The sequence below is a fragment of the Moschus berezovskii genome, chromosome 27 (genome assembly GCF_049115385.1).
Source record: "Moschus berezovskii isolate FMDL1 chromosome 27, NW_MosBer_1.0, whole genome shotgun sequence".
NCBI lineage: Eukaryota > Metazoa > Chordata > Mammalia > Artiodactyla > Moschidae > Moschus > Moschus berezovskii.
The window spans coordinates 6,055,461-6,068,211 of NC_142486.1; the positions used below are offsets into that span (position 1 = coordinate 6,055,461).

The following is a 12,751-nucleotide window of genomic DNA, read 5'->3' on the forward strand; positions in this document are numbered from 1 at the left end:
TGACCGGACTTCGGAGGAGAGGGGCGGGTGCGGCAGGGGTTACACTGCTGCCGAAGGCTAGACTTGGACTACGAAAAGAACCCTCGCCAACCCTGTTTCTCCCAGGAAGATGCTCCATCCCCTTCCCTTGCCGCTCTAGAGCAGGTCGAAGTTTCAAATTATTTATTCATTGAACATTTCACTAATAGTGAAACGAGCATAGCCCAGTAACAAGTGTTTCATAGAGAGATGGAAATATTATTCCGATCCCTGGTGTCCCAGACTTTCTCTGTCGTACTCCATGGTTTGCTCCTCCAGAAGGCCTTCGAAAGTGCAACTTGGACCTTCGGGAATGGGGATGGGAAAGGGAAAGGGGCAAAAATGGGAGGGAGCCTGCTACTCGGCCTGGGATTCCTTGGCACAGGCTGGGGGATGTAGGACCCACATTCTTGCAAAGTTCCACTGGTCCTCTGGGGAGCAGACATGCTTTCTGAGGGAAGCCTAAAGGGCATCTGTTGCCTTACACTGGCGCCCTATGGCTTAGCTGCTCTTCAGCCTAAGACAGTGGTTTGATGCCTAGGGGGAGGGTCGCCTTGAAGTCTTGAGGGGCAGAGAGACTGTTGGGGGGAACTGCTTGGCATCTAGCTTATCCTTGTACTGCAGCTCGGGGGTAGCTAGGCGCTCACACTCCTCCTGGTCTTGGAGGCTCAGCCCACTTCGGAGCACATAACCCAAAACCTTACCTGACCCAAATTGGAAAGGGCGGAATCGCTGGTCAGTGATGTACTTGGGGTCTAAAGCCTCACCCCCCACCAGACAGTGTTTAGCCAGGGCCTCTCGGCGAGCCCGGATCTCCGCCACAGCACTGTCCAGCCGGCTCTGGCCATATTGCTTTATCCGGGCCCACAGACTTCGGTTGAAGTGAACATAGAGAGCCCAGTCCAGGTTGTTCCAGGCTCGTGCCCTGGCAGTCAGCTGCCTGGCCTCAGTGGTCAGTCCACCATCGTCAATGGTGCTTCCACCATGCCCACCTCCAGCCTGGGCGTTGTGCATAAAGCCTACCACATCATCTAGACCCCAGCACAATGCATCTGCCAGCAGGACCAGTGACTCGTCAAAGTACTCGGCCACCAAGACCAGGTCAAAGACAGAGTCCAACCAGGCCAGGTTCCACTGGATGAAGGATGAAGACCCCAAATCTAAAGAGGCAGGGCTGGACATCTGGCTGTGACCATCAGCAACAGTGGGAACAGGATGGAAGAGAGCATTGGGATCCGGGGTGTGGGCTGGAGGGCCAGCGCCAGAAGGCAACTGGGGATGGTTGGGGTCTCTGGAGACACGTGGGTTCCCTCTCTTGGGCCTCATCTCTGCGGGGAAGGGGAGGCCAAAGTCAAACCATAGCAAGTTGCGTGCATAGTGGTCCCCCCGGGCCCCGGGTCGGTAGAAGGCTCGAGGATTGGCCAAGAAGGCAGCCAAGGATGGTGCTTTGCGGAAGGCCGATGACGTGGATTTATAGTAGGAGAAGGCAGAGCGGGCCAGAGCTGCTGGGTCTCGGACGATGGAAAAGAAGAAACTGTCAGAAGGCATGACCTGAAGTACCTGGGGAGGAGAGGAAACGGGCATAGAGAGAGTGAACTGGGGAGGAAGAAACTAAGAGCAAACCCAGTGCGCACTGACCCCCGGCCTCCTCCTGACAGCTCTGCTGGGAACGCCCAGCTTCCTTCATTAGCTGCACAGATCTTGGTGAGGTACTTGACGTCGAGACTCAATTTACATATCTGCAAAATGGGGACCATCATACCTTCCTTCCCAGATAATTATGGAGGTTACATGAGATAAGGATAGGAAGGAACCCAGAATATGGGGAGCTCCTGGAGAACATTAATTTCCTCAGGCCTTTCTGCCTGCTTTGGTTGGTAACACTTCTAGGAATCAAGCCTTGTGTTCACTTCTCCAACAAAAACCTATAACATGTCTACCCTGGGATTCTTGGTCACAGCTCCAAGAAGGGAACTGCCTTCAGGCCTCCTCAGGAGGATCACTGGCAGCAAGTAGATAGCAACCATAATTCTATCTCAGGCACAGGCGTCGGGTGGGCAGGCCACGCCCAGAATGGCTGAAGGTCAGGGCACTTTTGAGGCTCCTTGGCATCTTGTAAAGCAAGAGACATCCCTGAAATGGGCACTGGGGAGCCATGGCCACTCAATAAGGAGCTTTTCTGAGTCTTGGGACGTAAGATCCCACTTCTTGGCAAGAAGGAAGGTGGGCATTGGGCTGAGCCACACCCTAGTGTGGTCCAGCAGGCAGATCCACACCAGAATCCAGATCTGGGACTCCCTGAAGGATTTCTGCCTCTGAATGTGACTTTGGTCATTGACCGTGACTCCCTGACAAGCCTCCAATCTATGGATGTGGGCATGCCTGAAGGACAAGCCTGTGAACTGTGTGTCTTTGAAGGCACAGGGCAAGAGTGTAGAGAACAATCCATGGCATCAGAGGGACCTGGAATAAAATTCCAATTCAGCCACTTACCAACTGGTGTAACTTTGGGCAGGTTATTGTACTTCCCAGAGCCTTTATTCCTCCATCAATAAATCTGGGTTAATACTCACGCTGAAGATGTGGAAGTGCACGGAACATGGGAGGTAGGCAGTGAATGGTGGTGACAGTCATCCTGAACTCGAGACACCTGCCTCAGTGATTGCTGTCCTCACTTCACTCTCAACAGTGCCCCTCGCTGCCCGTTAGATCAGTTCATGCTGCTGCTGCTTTCTTCAGCTCCAGCTCCAACAGGACTGTCTTTGCAGCCACCGCTGAAGTACTACACCTACACACACACACACACACACCACTGCCACTGCATCTTTGAGATGTTTTGCTCTGAGGACACCCGATATTTCCCTTACTACAAAGTCACGTCCATCCTTCCCTATAAAACCCACCTCTTGAGAAAACCCCACCTCTTGATGAATATTATCACCACAGTTCCAAAAAACAAACACGCACACACGCATGCAACGGAAGGCACTTTGGAGCAGCTGGGCCCAGGTTCAAATGCTAGTCTGCAACTTTCTGTTAACAGAGGCCAGTCCCTTAGTCTTTCTGAGAGTGAATCGCCTCATCTGTGTAGTGGGGACACTTACGCCTTCCTGGCAGGGTGACGGTAAGATGACTACCCAGCACTCAAGATGTGTTCAGTGAAAGTTCTGTCTTTCCCTGTGTGTTTTCATTTGCCCCTTGATTTTCCTCCTCCAAGAGCTCTCAGGTTCCCATGTGAGTGTGTGGATGGCATGTGAGTGCGTGCACTCATCTCCCCATTTAGAACTGAGGCTAGGGGCAGGGAAGGGAGACTGGGCCTGGGCTAGAGCTTGGCGTGTAGCTGATCCTCAGAATCTGGCAGACGTGGTGAAGGGAGTGAGAGCAAGATGGGTCCGAAGGCAGTGACTGTGCAGGGAAAGGCCAGGAAGGGCCAGGGGCCCCTGGAGGCAGGGTTGGTGGAGTGCGGTGAGAGTTGGCAGGCACTGATGCCAGCAGGCTAAATGGATCAAGGAAAGAGGCTCCAGTAAATTCTAGATGGGAGAAGGCAGAACTTCAGGTGCCAGAAAATTCTGAGGAAGGGACAGCTGAGGAGAAGAGAACAGGACTCCCACCTTTGTGCCCCCCCACCCCGCTGCCGGCCCAACTTTTGAATAAGGAGATGCCTGGGGTCTCCTCCCCTGGTGGTCTTGGCTACAGGCCGGAGCCAGTCTCTCCCCAGTCCCTCCCGCCCCCTCAACACTCCTCACCTCTTTCAGGTTGAACCTCATATGATGACAGAGGATGTGGAAAGGGGGCTGGGTGCCTCCACTCTGAGGCCGGTAGCCTTTGACCCGAGAGGCCTGGAAAAGTCTTGGGTAGCCGAACTGGTAGCGGGCAGGGAGGGCAAAGCGCAGCCCGTGTCGGTCCCCATAGCGGTGAAGCAGACTCAGCACAGAGCTGCTCCCGGATTTATGTGTCTTCAGGAACACAAGGCGCTGCCGCGGCGTGCAGGACAGAGCAGCCGGTCCCGGGGATGAGGCCCAGGAATGTCGGAGATGCAGCCCGGGTAGCCTGGGGAGAGACGGGAGGGGGAAGCATCCTGTCCCTCACTAGCAGGTGGATGGGTGTCTCGTGGAGCCAGGAAGGCATGGAGTGTCCTCTGAGTCCCCAAGAGTCACAGCCCCAGGTGGGACAGACGAGCACGTGGGGTATTTGGGGGCCTTTGGGACAAGATGGGAACTCACCTCCTCTGGAAGGGACCCCCCCAGAGCTGGAGGGCAAATCCGATGGTCATGAAGACTCCCAGAGCCACCCCCAGGCTCCGGGGCCCCCAGAGGCGCATGGTCCTGGTGGGAGACAGAACACCCATGTGGCACAGGGAAGGGTGACACTAGAGAGGGACAGGGCAAGGGCCAGGCACAGAGGCAGAGACAGCTGGAGACCGCCGTGCAGCCGCGGAAGGCGCTCATTCGAGTTCGGGGGTTCATTCCCCAGGCCTGCTCGCAGCCCCGGTTGAGTCTGCTCCCTGAGTTAGCAGATTTTTGCCTCCGTCAGCGTCTAGAAGGGAAATGAGGGGGAAGGGGGGGAATCTAAGGAGCGGGTAAGATCCTTCGCTCATGCTGCCGGGCAGCCACGACCTCATTGCAGGCAGGGGGGCGGGAGGGGAGCCCTCTCTACACCCAGAGCTTCCAGGTGCCCCATGACTGCGGCTCTGCTGTCAGCTGCAGCTCCCTCCAACCTCCAAGGACAGTTTCTCCCCAAGCCCCAGGGATTTGGAAGTGAAAGGAAGATCAGATCAGTCCACTCGTACCAGGGAGATGGACATCTCCAGGCCCCGGGCCACCTCCTCTGCCCCTCTGCCTGCGACAAGTCTGGATGTGGCGCCCCACTCTGAAGCTGAGAGGGGAAGCCTTAAGGAGGGCCTGATGGGGCACACGGCTTAGAAACCCAGGGAAGTGGGACCGCAGGAGCGATTTTGTAAGGAGTAAGAGTCGACCGGCTCATTTAAGCTCAGGCATCCTTTCCCTCGCAGCGGCGGTGGCGGGCGCGCGAGCAGACCCCGGTGTGTGAGAGCAGCCTGGGGGGTGTAGGGTTGCTTACGAAGCCCAGATCCCAGCCATAACCCCCCCAAAACACACTCCCATTCCCACTTTCCAATCCCAGCAGTGCACCCAGAGGGGATTGAGAGGGTGGGGCTGGGGAGAGAAACTGTGACACAAAGATAACAAGACAAAAAAAGCCAACGCTGAGCTTTGGAATTCCTTCTCAGGCCCCAGCTTCCCAATCAGTATCAATTGGAGTCCAGACCTGCCCCTTCATTCCAACCCACAGCCACGGGCCACAGCCCGTCTTTCCAACAAGCCCTGACAGCCCCCTTCCAGGATAAGCCCAAAGCGACCCCAGGCAGGCACTTGCTACCTAGAGACCCGCCCCCTCTGGCATTACCCCAGCCCCCCGCCCCGTTTCCTCCCCCAACCCAGCCCCCAGGGTCCAGCCCCGTACCGCACCCCCCTCCCGTTTAGATTTCTCTTCTTCCTCCCATCCATCTCTGTCTCCTCCCATTACCTCCAATTCCAGCCCTTGGACCCCTCCAGATTTGGGGATTGCTCAGTCTATTGCCAGCCTTGGGTTGACTCCCTCTGGGGTTCTCTCTGTGAAAACCCTCACGACTCCTCCCATCAATTCTAGAGTCCTTCCACTGATCTAGGCCTCAGCTTCGCTTGCCCACTCACCAGGCCACCTGAGGAGCAGCTGGGAAATCGGGGTCTGGCCCTCCTACCAGCCCCAGCCACCGCCCGGTTCCTCGCTCAGCTCAACTTTCCCCGTAAACTTTCTCAGCGCCCAGGCTCCTCCCCCTCCCTCCCTTTGTCCCGCCAGTCCGTGCAGCTGATTCGGCTTTGACGGCGGCGCCTCTGGGTCTCTCCTTCCCCGCATCTTTCCTTCTTTCAGGGCACCCAGCCTGCCTTTAGGAGACACTTGCACCCTCCTTTCTCAATTGTACTTTTTCTTTCAGCTTTCTGCAGAACAGAAGACTCATTCAGGCGACTGAAAGAAAAAAGAAAGATGGTAACAGAGTTGAAAGCAGACATTATCAAGGATATGACAAGGTAGCCAGTGGAACCTTCACAGAGGAGGAGGTGGGGGCCGAGGGGGCCCACCCACCCTGAAGGCAGGGAGCAGTTCCTATGGTGATATTAATGATGCCTTGGGTCCAAAAGAGTTTTGCTAGTCTCCAGAATTCTCCCCATTTTGCAGATAGGTATTCAGACCCAGAAGAGTGGACAGCTTGCCCAAATTCAATCCCAGCGGACAGGTTCCAAGATAAGGAGGCAAAAAATGAACTGCTGGTCACAGAGACTCTGGGGCTAAAAGGTACAGAAAGTCACACACCAGGTCCAACAGATTAGCCATTTATTTACAGAATAAACACTGAGTTGAACACTGAAACATGAAATGGGGATGCTTGTGAAGGATGTGGATGGCAGAGACCATGAGATGCGGGTTTTTGTTTTTTGATATTTCAGTTTAAGAAATTGATACTGAAAAACTCAACAGAATCCAAGCCCACAGATCCTGACATCCTAGTCCCATGCCCTGCACCCCATAAGCGCCCAGCTTTTCTATTTCTGAGTTTCTGAGACCAGGTGCCCCACCCATCCCACTTTCAACTTCTTTCAACCCCCCCCCCCACCAACTGCAACTCTAAAACTCTTTTTCCCTGTTGGGGCTCACCACCAACCTAATCATAGAGGCTGGGTTGGAGAGACCATACCGCCTTCCTAAATAAATATCCCCAGCCCTTCCTCCCTAGATACCAAATGAAAAAATAAATATTGTGAACACCCACCCCCAATCCACCAATGGAAATCTTCTGGATTTGGGGCCCCAGCCATTCACCCAAAACGTCCCTCTCTACCCTCTCTGCAGCCACCTTCTTACTCCTCTCCCGACCCAGCTGATGGAGGAGAGGGGAAGGGCCATGAGCCCTCCCGATGCCAGGGCACCCCTCCCCTGTTATCGAGGTCCAAGCAGGGCTAGGGCTAAGAGGAAGAGAATGAGGAGGGGCTGTGTGTGAGAACCAACAGACGTCCCTCCAGTCCTGCTCCGGTCCTGGCTGTGGCGGATAATGACACCGCCTCCTTTGCCCCCAGCACCTTCCCTTCGAGGAGGGCGAGGAGCTCGCGCTGGGGGGGCCACAGCCGCTGCGCCAGCCATCCAGTCATCTGCATAGTGTTGTCCCTCTCCAGAGCCACTAGCGTCCTCTGGAGGGAGGGGGAGGATCGGAAACAGACAGGGATGGTGAAGAGAGGTAGCGTGAGACGGTGCCAAGAAACAGCCACAGGCAGGGAGGAAAAGAGCTCGAGATGAAAACAGTGAAAGGTTGGGGCAGGGGCAGGCAGGGTGAGAGGAGGGAGAAAGTGAGTGACAGGAAGGCGAAGAGAGAGATCAGACAGACATGGAAATAAGGCAACAAGACACAGGAAGAGACGAAGCAGAGACAAGACAGACAGATGGGGAGAGAGGATAAACAGGAAAAGACAGAGAAAACAGACCCAGAAGCAGCGAGCAGACGAGCAGACGGGAAGAGGAGTGGGGGAGGAGAGACAAAGAGAGACGGTGGGAGTGAGGGGGAAAAAAAATGTGTGTCAGTGCCTTGCATCTGTGGCAAATTCTACTTTGGGGAGCCAGCCCCGTGGCACCCGCACCCCACTTCCCCGCCTGCCTGGATTACCGGTGCTCCCCAGTCTCTTCCCACAGCCCACCCTCGGGAGCTTCCCACCGTTCTGTAAGAATGTTTTGGTGTCTCCCTCAAGGGACCGTGAACTCAAGGGTAGAGATCTCATTGGTCTTCCACGCCCTACCTTTGAGGTAAGCGCTCAATACAGGCATGTGAACTGCGTGTGTGAATGAATGAATGCTAACTGAGACGCGAGGGGAGGGACTACGGACGCAGGGGGCGGGGCTGCGGGTTGGCCTGCGTCCAATCGTGGAAAGCGGGGCGGAGCGAGGTCCTCGCGGCGTCCGCGGGTCTCACCCCAGTCCTCCAGCTCCAGGTCGCGTCCCAGGGCGGCCGCTTTCATCCTGGTCGTGGCGGCCCGGAGCTGCAGCCGCCGCCTCCGCGTCTGGAGGTCGGGGCTTGAGGCTTCTGCATCCAGCTCTGGGTTGTCAAGCTGCCCGGCCTGGGAGCCGACCACGGGCGACAAGTACCTGCGAGCAGAGCAGCCCCGGAGGCTCCCGCCCCACCCCCGGAGTCAGCCTCGCCCGCCCGCGCGCCCGCAGCCCGCCGCCCGGCTCTCACCGGCCCGCTCCAGCTCCGGTCCAGCAAGGCGCCGCCTCCTGCGAGAGGTCCGCCGCCACGCGGGGGTCCCCGCACACAGTCTGGGGCAGCCCGGCCCAGATGCCCCTCACCCGGCCCAGACGCTCGCGGAGCTCCCATACCTGGACGTAAAAGAGAGCCGGCCGGGCGGAGATAGAGCGCGCGCCCCTGTCCCCAGCACTTGCGCCCCTGCCGCGGCCGCCCGCCACTCACCAGCCGGGGCAGGCTGGCGCCTGCAGCCGTCGTCGGCCGCTCTTCTTCTGCCGCCGCCGCGGACCAGAAGCGACCCACCTCCTCCCTCGGGGCTGGGGCACGGCGGGCGCGAGCCCGCGCTGGTTGGGGGCTCCCGCATTCCTGGAATACCTTCGGCACCGGGAAGAGACCCCACACACAGTCATCCCGCGGTAAAACCCACACCCCAACACTGCAAACGTCCTTGACACTCCAGTTTATCCAGAGACCCTACAGTGTCTCCCTAACACCCCACACTGTCCTCCCACCCCAGGGCCTCCCCTCCACGCTTCTCCCTCCTGTCCTCCCGTCAACTCCCAGTCTGACACGCCCACCGTTCTTGTGGCCCCTGTACCTGGGCTGACACCCCTACACTGTTTTCCTGCAAATGCATCAAGCCTTCTGAGATCTTCACCCCGATAGACTGGGCTGCCAGCTCAAAAGAAAAGGGGCCTTGGATCTTGTCGGCTAGGAACAGCAGACCATCTTGAAAGAGGGTAAGACAGAGAAAAGGTTAAATGAGGGGCTATACAGGGAGACACTCATTGAAGTGGGATGTTCCCACAAATCCTGACCCAGGCCTTGGAGGGGAGCAGCGGGTCTTAGACTGGGGGGAGGACTGACATGAGAAGAGCCCCCTTCCTCCTCTCCATTCAGCACTGCTGAACACTCCCTCCCCAGTCCACCCTGCCCACCCCACACAGACAGCCATCTCAGGCTTTCCTGGATCCCCTCACCCAGATAGGGCCCCCAGTCAGGATCCAGTCCTTGGCTGCCGATACAGCCATAGGCCACGTTGAGGCAGAAGCCCCGGCAGGGTGGCAGCGAGGGGACCCCCCGGCAAAGGGGGCAGCCTGTCAGACGCATCACGGCCCGCTTGCAGCCTTCAGACAGCGGCATCTGGGAGCAGAGAGCAGGGCTGTGTCATCCACAAACACTTGGCTGCCCTCAGCCATGCCTGGTGCTGGGCACAGAGAGAAATCAAATACCCCACCCTGCCTTTCCCAGGCTCTAAGTGTGGAGCTGGATGTGAACGTCTAGGGTTGATGACCCCACGCAGCAGCAGGAGTGACCCCAGGACTGTGCCAGACCTGAGGAGGGAGGCTCCTAGGGGCAGGGTTGCACATCCTGCTTCTTGGGAGAGATGGACCAGGGGAGCAGTGAGGGGCCTGAGAAAAGGTTCAAGGACAAGAGTGAGCCCATCGTGGTTGAGAGGAGAATGACGATGCAGGAAGTAAGGTTGGGAGGCCAAGGAGAGAATGGGCAGTCAAGAGAGGGCCTTGAAGGCCAAGCCAGGAATCTGGCCTCTAGGAGGGAGCCACTGAGGGGCCCTGGAGGAAACCAGGGGGGCCAGTGGGCCAATCTCAGGGAGGCTGTGGAGATGAGCAGGTCCCGAGAGGCTGGCACAGGGTAAGAGTCATCAGAGGGCAGAAGAGGGTCAGAGGTGGGAGGAGTCACGGGTCTTCACGCAAGAAAGACTCCAGTCTTCCTGATTTACCCAGGATGCCAGGGCTTCACAGCTGATAAGGGAAGGCCAGGCCTCTCCTGCCAGCTGGCACCTGACTCTTCTTCATGGGGTCTCTCCCACTTCCTCTCCTTCCCTGGGCCCCACCCATACTCAAGCCCCTTCTAACCTTAAGTGTTTCGCTGACCACATTTCTTCCAGTCTCCAGGCCTTGGACAAAGGCCCGGGCAGCCACCAGGGCCCGGGTTATCTGGAGGAAGGGAAAGGTGAGAAAAACCACCAGACTGTTGAGGGTCAGTCAACACTGGGGCCAAGAGACTGCACCAAAGGGATGAGCAGTGAGGGTAACGTTTGTAGGTTATTTGGGGGTGATTAGGAGTGTCAGGTGGTTCCGGGAGGTAGGTTCAAGAAGATTAAAGAATTCAGAGTCTGGCAGGACCAAGGGGGACTGGGCTTGGGAAGAGGTGGAAGGATTACATTTTACAGGACTTGGAGATAGACGGACTTATATTGGAACAAATGCTGAACCTGAAGCCAGGAGACCTGGGTGTGAAACCTAGCTCCACCCCTTACTGGCTGTGAGACCTTAACCTCTTCAAGGTTCAGTTTTCTCATCTGTAAAATAAGAACGTAAACATCTACTTCATAGAGTTATGACAATTAAATGAGATACTATAAATGAAAATCCTTAAATAGTGTTGAACCAGCATTCAGTACACTCACAACTCACTCACACTACACAGCTGAACCAGAGGAAGTCAAGATATTGGGAATAGGGATGAGTTGTCAGAAAGTGGGGCGGGGAGCAAGAGCAGATGAGTGGGTCAATCACTAGTATGAAAGTAGGACACAGAATTGGGGGGCGGGGCTCCAGTCAAAGGAAACCAAGGAGAACTGGGTCAGGCAGAGGTGACTGGGGCTCAAGATAGGGATCACCAGGGGGTGACTGGGCATGAAAAGGGGGTCACTGAGTTGGAGGTGAGTGGGACACAGTTCAGAGGTCACTAGGTCAAAGGTGGCTGAAGCTCAGGCCTTGGGGCCCCTCACCTGCAGGCGGAGGCGGCGGGGTGAGTCCCCAAAAGGCTTCAGAGAGTCATCAGCAGAAGAGGCCAGGCGTGTGAGGCAGAACAGGTAGTCGGGGGAGAAGATGTACTGTGGGTGCAGCAGGGGGAACATTTTCTCCAGGAGCTGAGCCCAGAAATCCACCAAGGCATCATCTAACCCCTCACCGGACCTCTCATAGTAGTCTCGTAGCCGAGAGAACAGACCACTGAACAAGGGGGTGTGCTGGGCATACAGGCGGCCGAAGGAGCGGTGGAAGAGCATGGACAGGGAGTGCTCGGCTGAGGAAAGCATCTCCCGAAAAACCTCTGTGGCAAGTGCAGAGAAAGAGGTGTGAGGTGGGGTGAAGCCAGAGAAGGATGGAAAAGTGAAAAGGTAGAGGCAAGAAGAAATGGGCATGGGGAGAAAAAAGAAAAGACAAGTGAGTTAGAAATTAAGCAACCCTTAGAGGTCTGGGCAGACTGGGGGGGTGGGGTGGGACAGGACCCTGCGAGAGCATAGGGTGGGGAAGTGGGGGCTAAACCAGGGCTGGAGTGCCTTTGGGTTGAGTCAGGAGTAGGTACAGGAGGCTTGTGGGGTCATGAGCTCAGAGAGAAGGTATGAAGCCAGGTTTGGGGGTGCCAGGTCCTCACCATCAAATTTTCTGTGTCGGGCAGTCAGTGTGTGAACCAAGAAGGAACCATTCTCCTCCACCAGCCCTCGGAAGGTGGCCTCAGTTTCCCAGGTCAGCCTCTGCTCTATCTCACTGGAACAGCAAGTATACTCCTGGGGACAAATCCGGAGGTGTTCACCTGGACAGAGGAGACACAAAGGAATGGTGGGAAGTGATGTCGTGAAATTCCTTCCTTCTCCTGCCCATCTTTGGGGGCCATCCTTTCTCTTCCAGCTGTCTGGTTTCTTTTCTATTGTCTGCCACCTCATTCCCACCTGAAATTGTCCTACCCCCTCCTTATTGTCCCCTCACCTATCCCAAGTTCACTGCCTTTAGGCATGGGATCAAATAGGAGTGGGCCAATTTAGTGATCAGGGGGTCCTCAGGTAGCCTGCCTAACATCACACACCTCAGGCCTCAAAGGACACACAGGATGGTTTCAATGGGAAGAATGGGGTTTGGAGGGGTGGGGTTACCTGGTAAGAAAGAAAGCATTATCATACAAAGGACTCATGGAAATAGCGAGGGAAACAAATTAAGCTGTGAAGAAAGAAACACAGAGCGGTTGCTAATTACTAGAAAGGGATTCCTGGGGTGAGGGTGGAGTAAGAGAGCTGTTATATGAACGGGATTGTTATTGTGATCCTGATAAAGAAGTTCTGGAGGAGAAGACATTATTACCGTGAGAGGAAAAGATTATTATAACGGCCACTCTGAAAGGGAAGAGAGTTATTGTGAGATGGGGAGGACCGGCCCCCGCCCCCTCCCTCGCCCCCAATTCTATAGTTTCCCACTTTCTCCTCACCTGAGATCAGGGCGGGAGGGAGTACGCTTAAGCTATATCCCCGGGCCCCCAGAATCTGCCGGGTCTCAGTGCAACTCCGGGTGACCTTTGCCTCGATACCGGGTCCAGGACCAGGACCGGGACAGAGGGGCAGCAGCAGAAGCAGAAGAGAGCGCAGCGCGTACATAGCTGCTGCCGCCACCGCGAGACCGCAAAGTGGGTCGTAAGGAGGAAAGAAGAGAC

At 56.3% G+C, this 12,751-nt stretch overlaps 2 protein-coding genes across 2 annotated transcripts; both read right to left on the bottom strand.

Annotated features, from left to right (window-relative positions):
• Nucleotides 1-40: 40 nt before the first annotated feature.
• Nucleotides 41-5,837, bottom strand: GAL3ST4 (galactose-3-O-sulfotransferase 4). The gene is made up of 4 exons (XM_055410200.2): nt 5,730-5,837; nt 4,242-4,554; nt 3,765-4,068; nt 41-1,578 (listed from the first exon to the last, which is right to left on the bottom strand). Exons 2-4 carry the CDS (start codon nt 4,364-4,366, stop codon nt 556-558), a joined length of 1,452 nt encoding a protein of 483 aa, XP_055266175.1. The 5' UTR covers nt 4,367-4,554; nt 5,730-5,837; the 3' UTR covers nt 41-555.
• Nucleotides 5,838-6,717: 880 nt separating this feature from the next.
• GPC2 (glypican 2) lies at nt 6,718-12,695 on the bottom strand. The gene is made up of 11 exons (XM_088832973.1): nt 12,530-12,695; nt 11,705-11,863; nt 11,058-11,380; nt 10,554-10,625; nt 10,180-10,260; nt 9,283-9,445; nt 8,901-9,031; nt 8,528-8,677; nt 8,297-8,436; nt 8,033-8,205; nt 6,718-7,259 (listed from the first exon to the last, which is right to left on the bottom strand). Exons 1-11 carry the CDS (start codon nt 12,693-12,695, stop codon nt 7,012-7,014), a joined length of 1,806 nt encoding a protein of 601 aa, XP_088689099.1. The 3' UTR covers nt 6,718-7,011.
• Nucleotides 12,696-12,751: the final 56 nt, after the last annotated feature.

What these genes read in the sequence shown, in the direction of transcription:
- GAL3ST4 (XM_055410200.2), bottom strand. Translation starts at nt 4,366, where the DNA reads ATGGGTGTTCTGTCTCCCACCAGGACCATGCGCCTCTGGGGGCCCCGG. An exon ending in GGGGGTCCCTTCCAGAGGAG is followed by an intron (nt 4,069 to 4,241) that starts GTGAGTTCCCAT and finishes GTCTCTCCCCAG; the next exon opens with GCTACCCGGGCTGCATCTCC. An exon ending in TGAGGTTCAACCTGAAAGAG is followed by an intron (nt 1,579 to 3,764) that starts GTGAGGAGTGTT and finishes TCTCCTCCCCAG; the next exon opens with GTACTTCAGGTCATGCCTTC.
- GPC2 (XM_088832973.1), bottom strand. Translation starts at nt 12,695, where the DNA reads ATGTACGCGCTGCGCTCTCTTCTGCTTCTGCTGCTGCCCCTCTGTCCC. An exon ending in CCCTCCCGCCCTGATCTCAG is followed by an intron (nt 11,864 to 12,529) that starts GTGAGGAGAAAG and finishes TCCTCTGTCCAG; the next exon opens with GTGAACACCTCCGGATTTGT. An exon ending in CCTGGAGCTGGAGGACTGGG is followed by an intron (nt 7,260 to 8,032) that starts GTGAGACCCGCG and finishes CCCTCCCTCCAG; the next exon opens with AGGACGCTAGTGGCTCTGGA.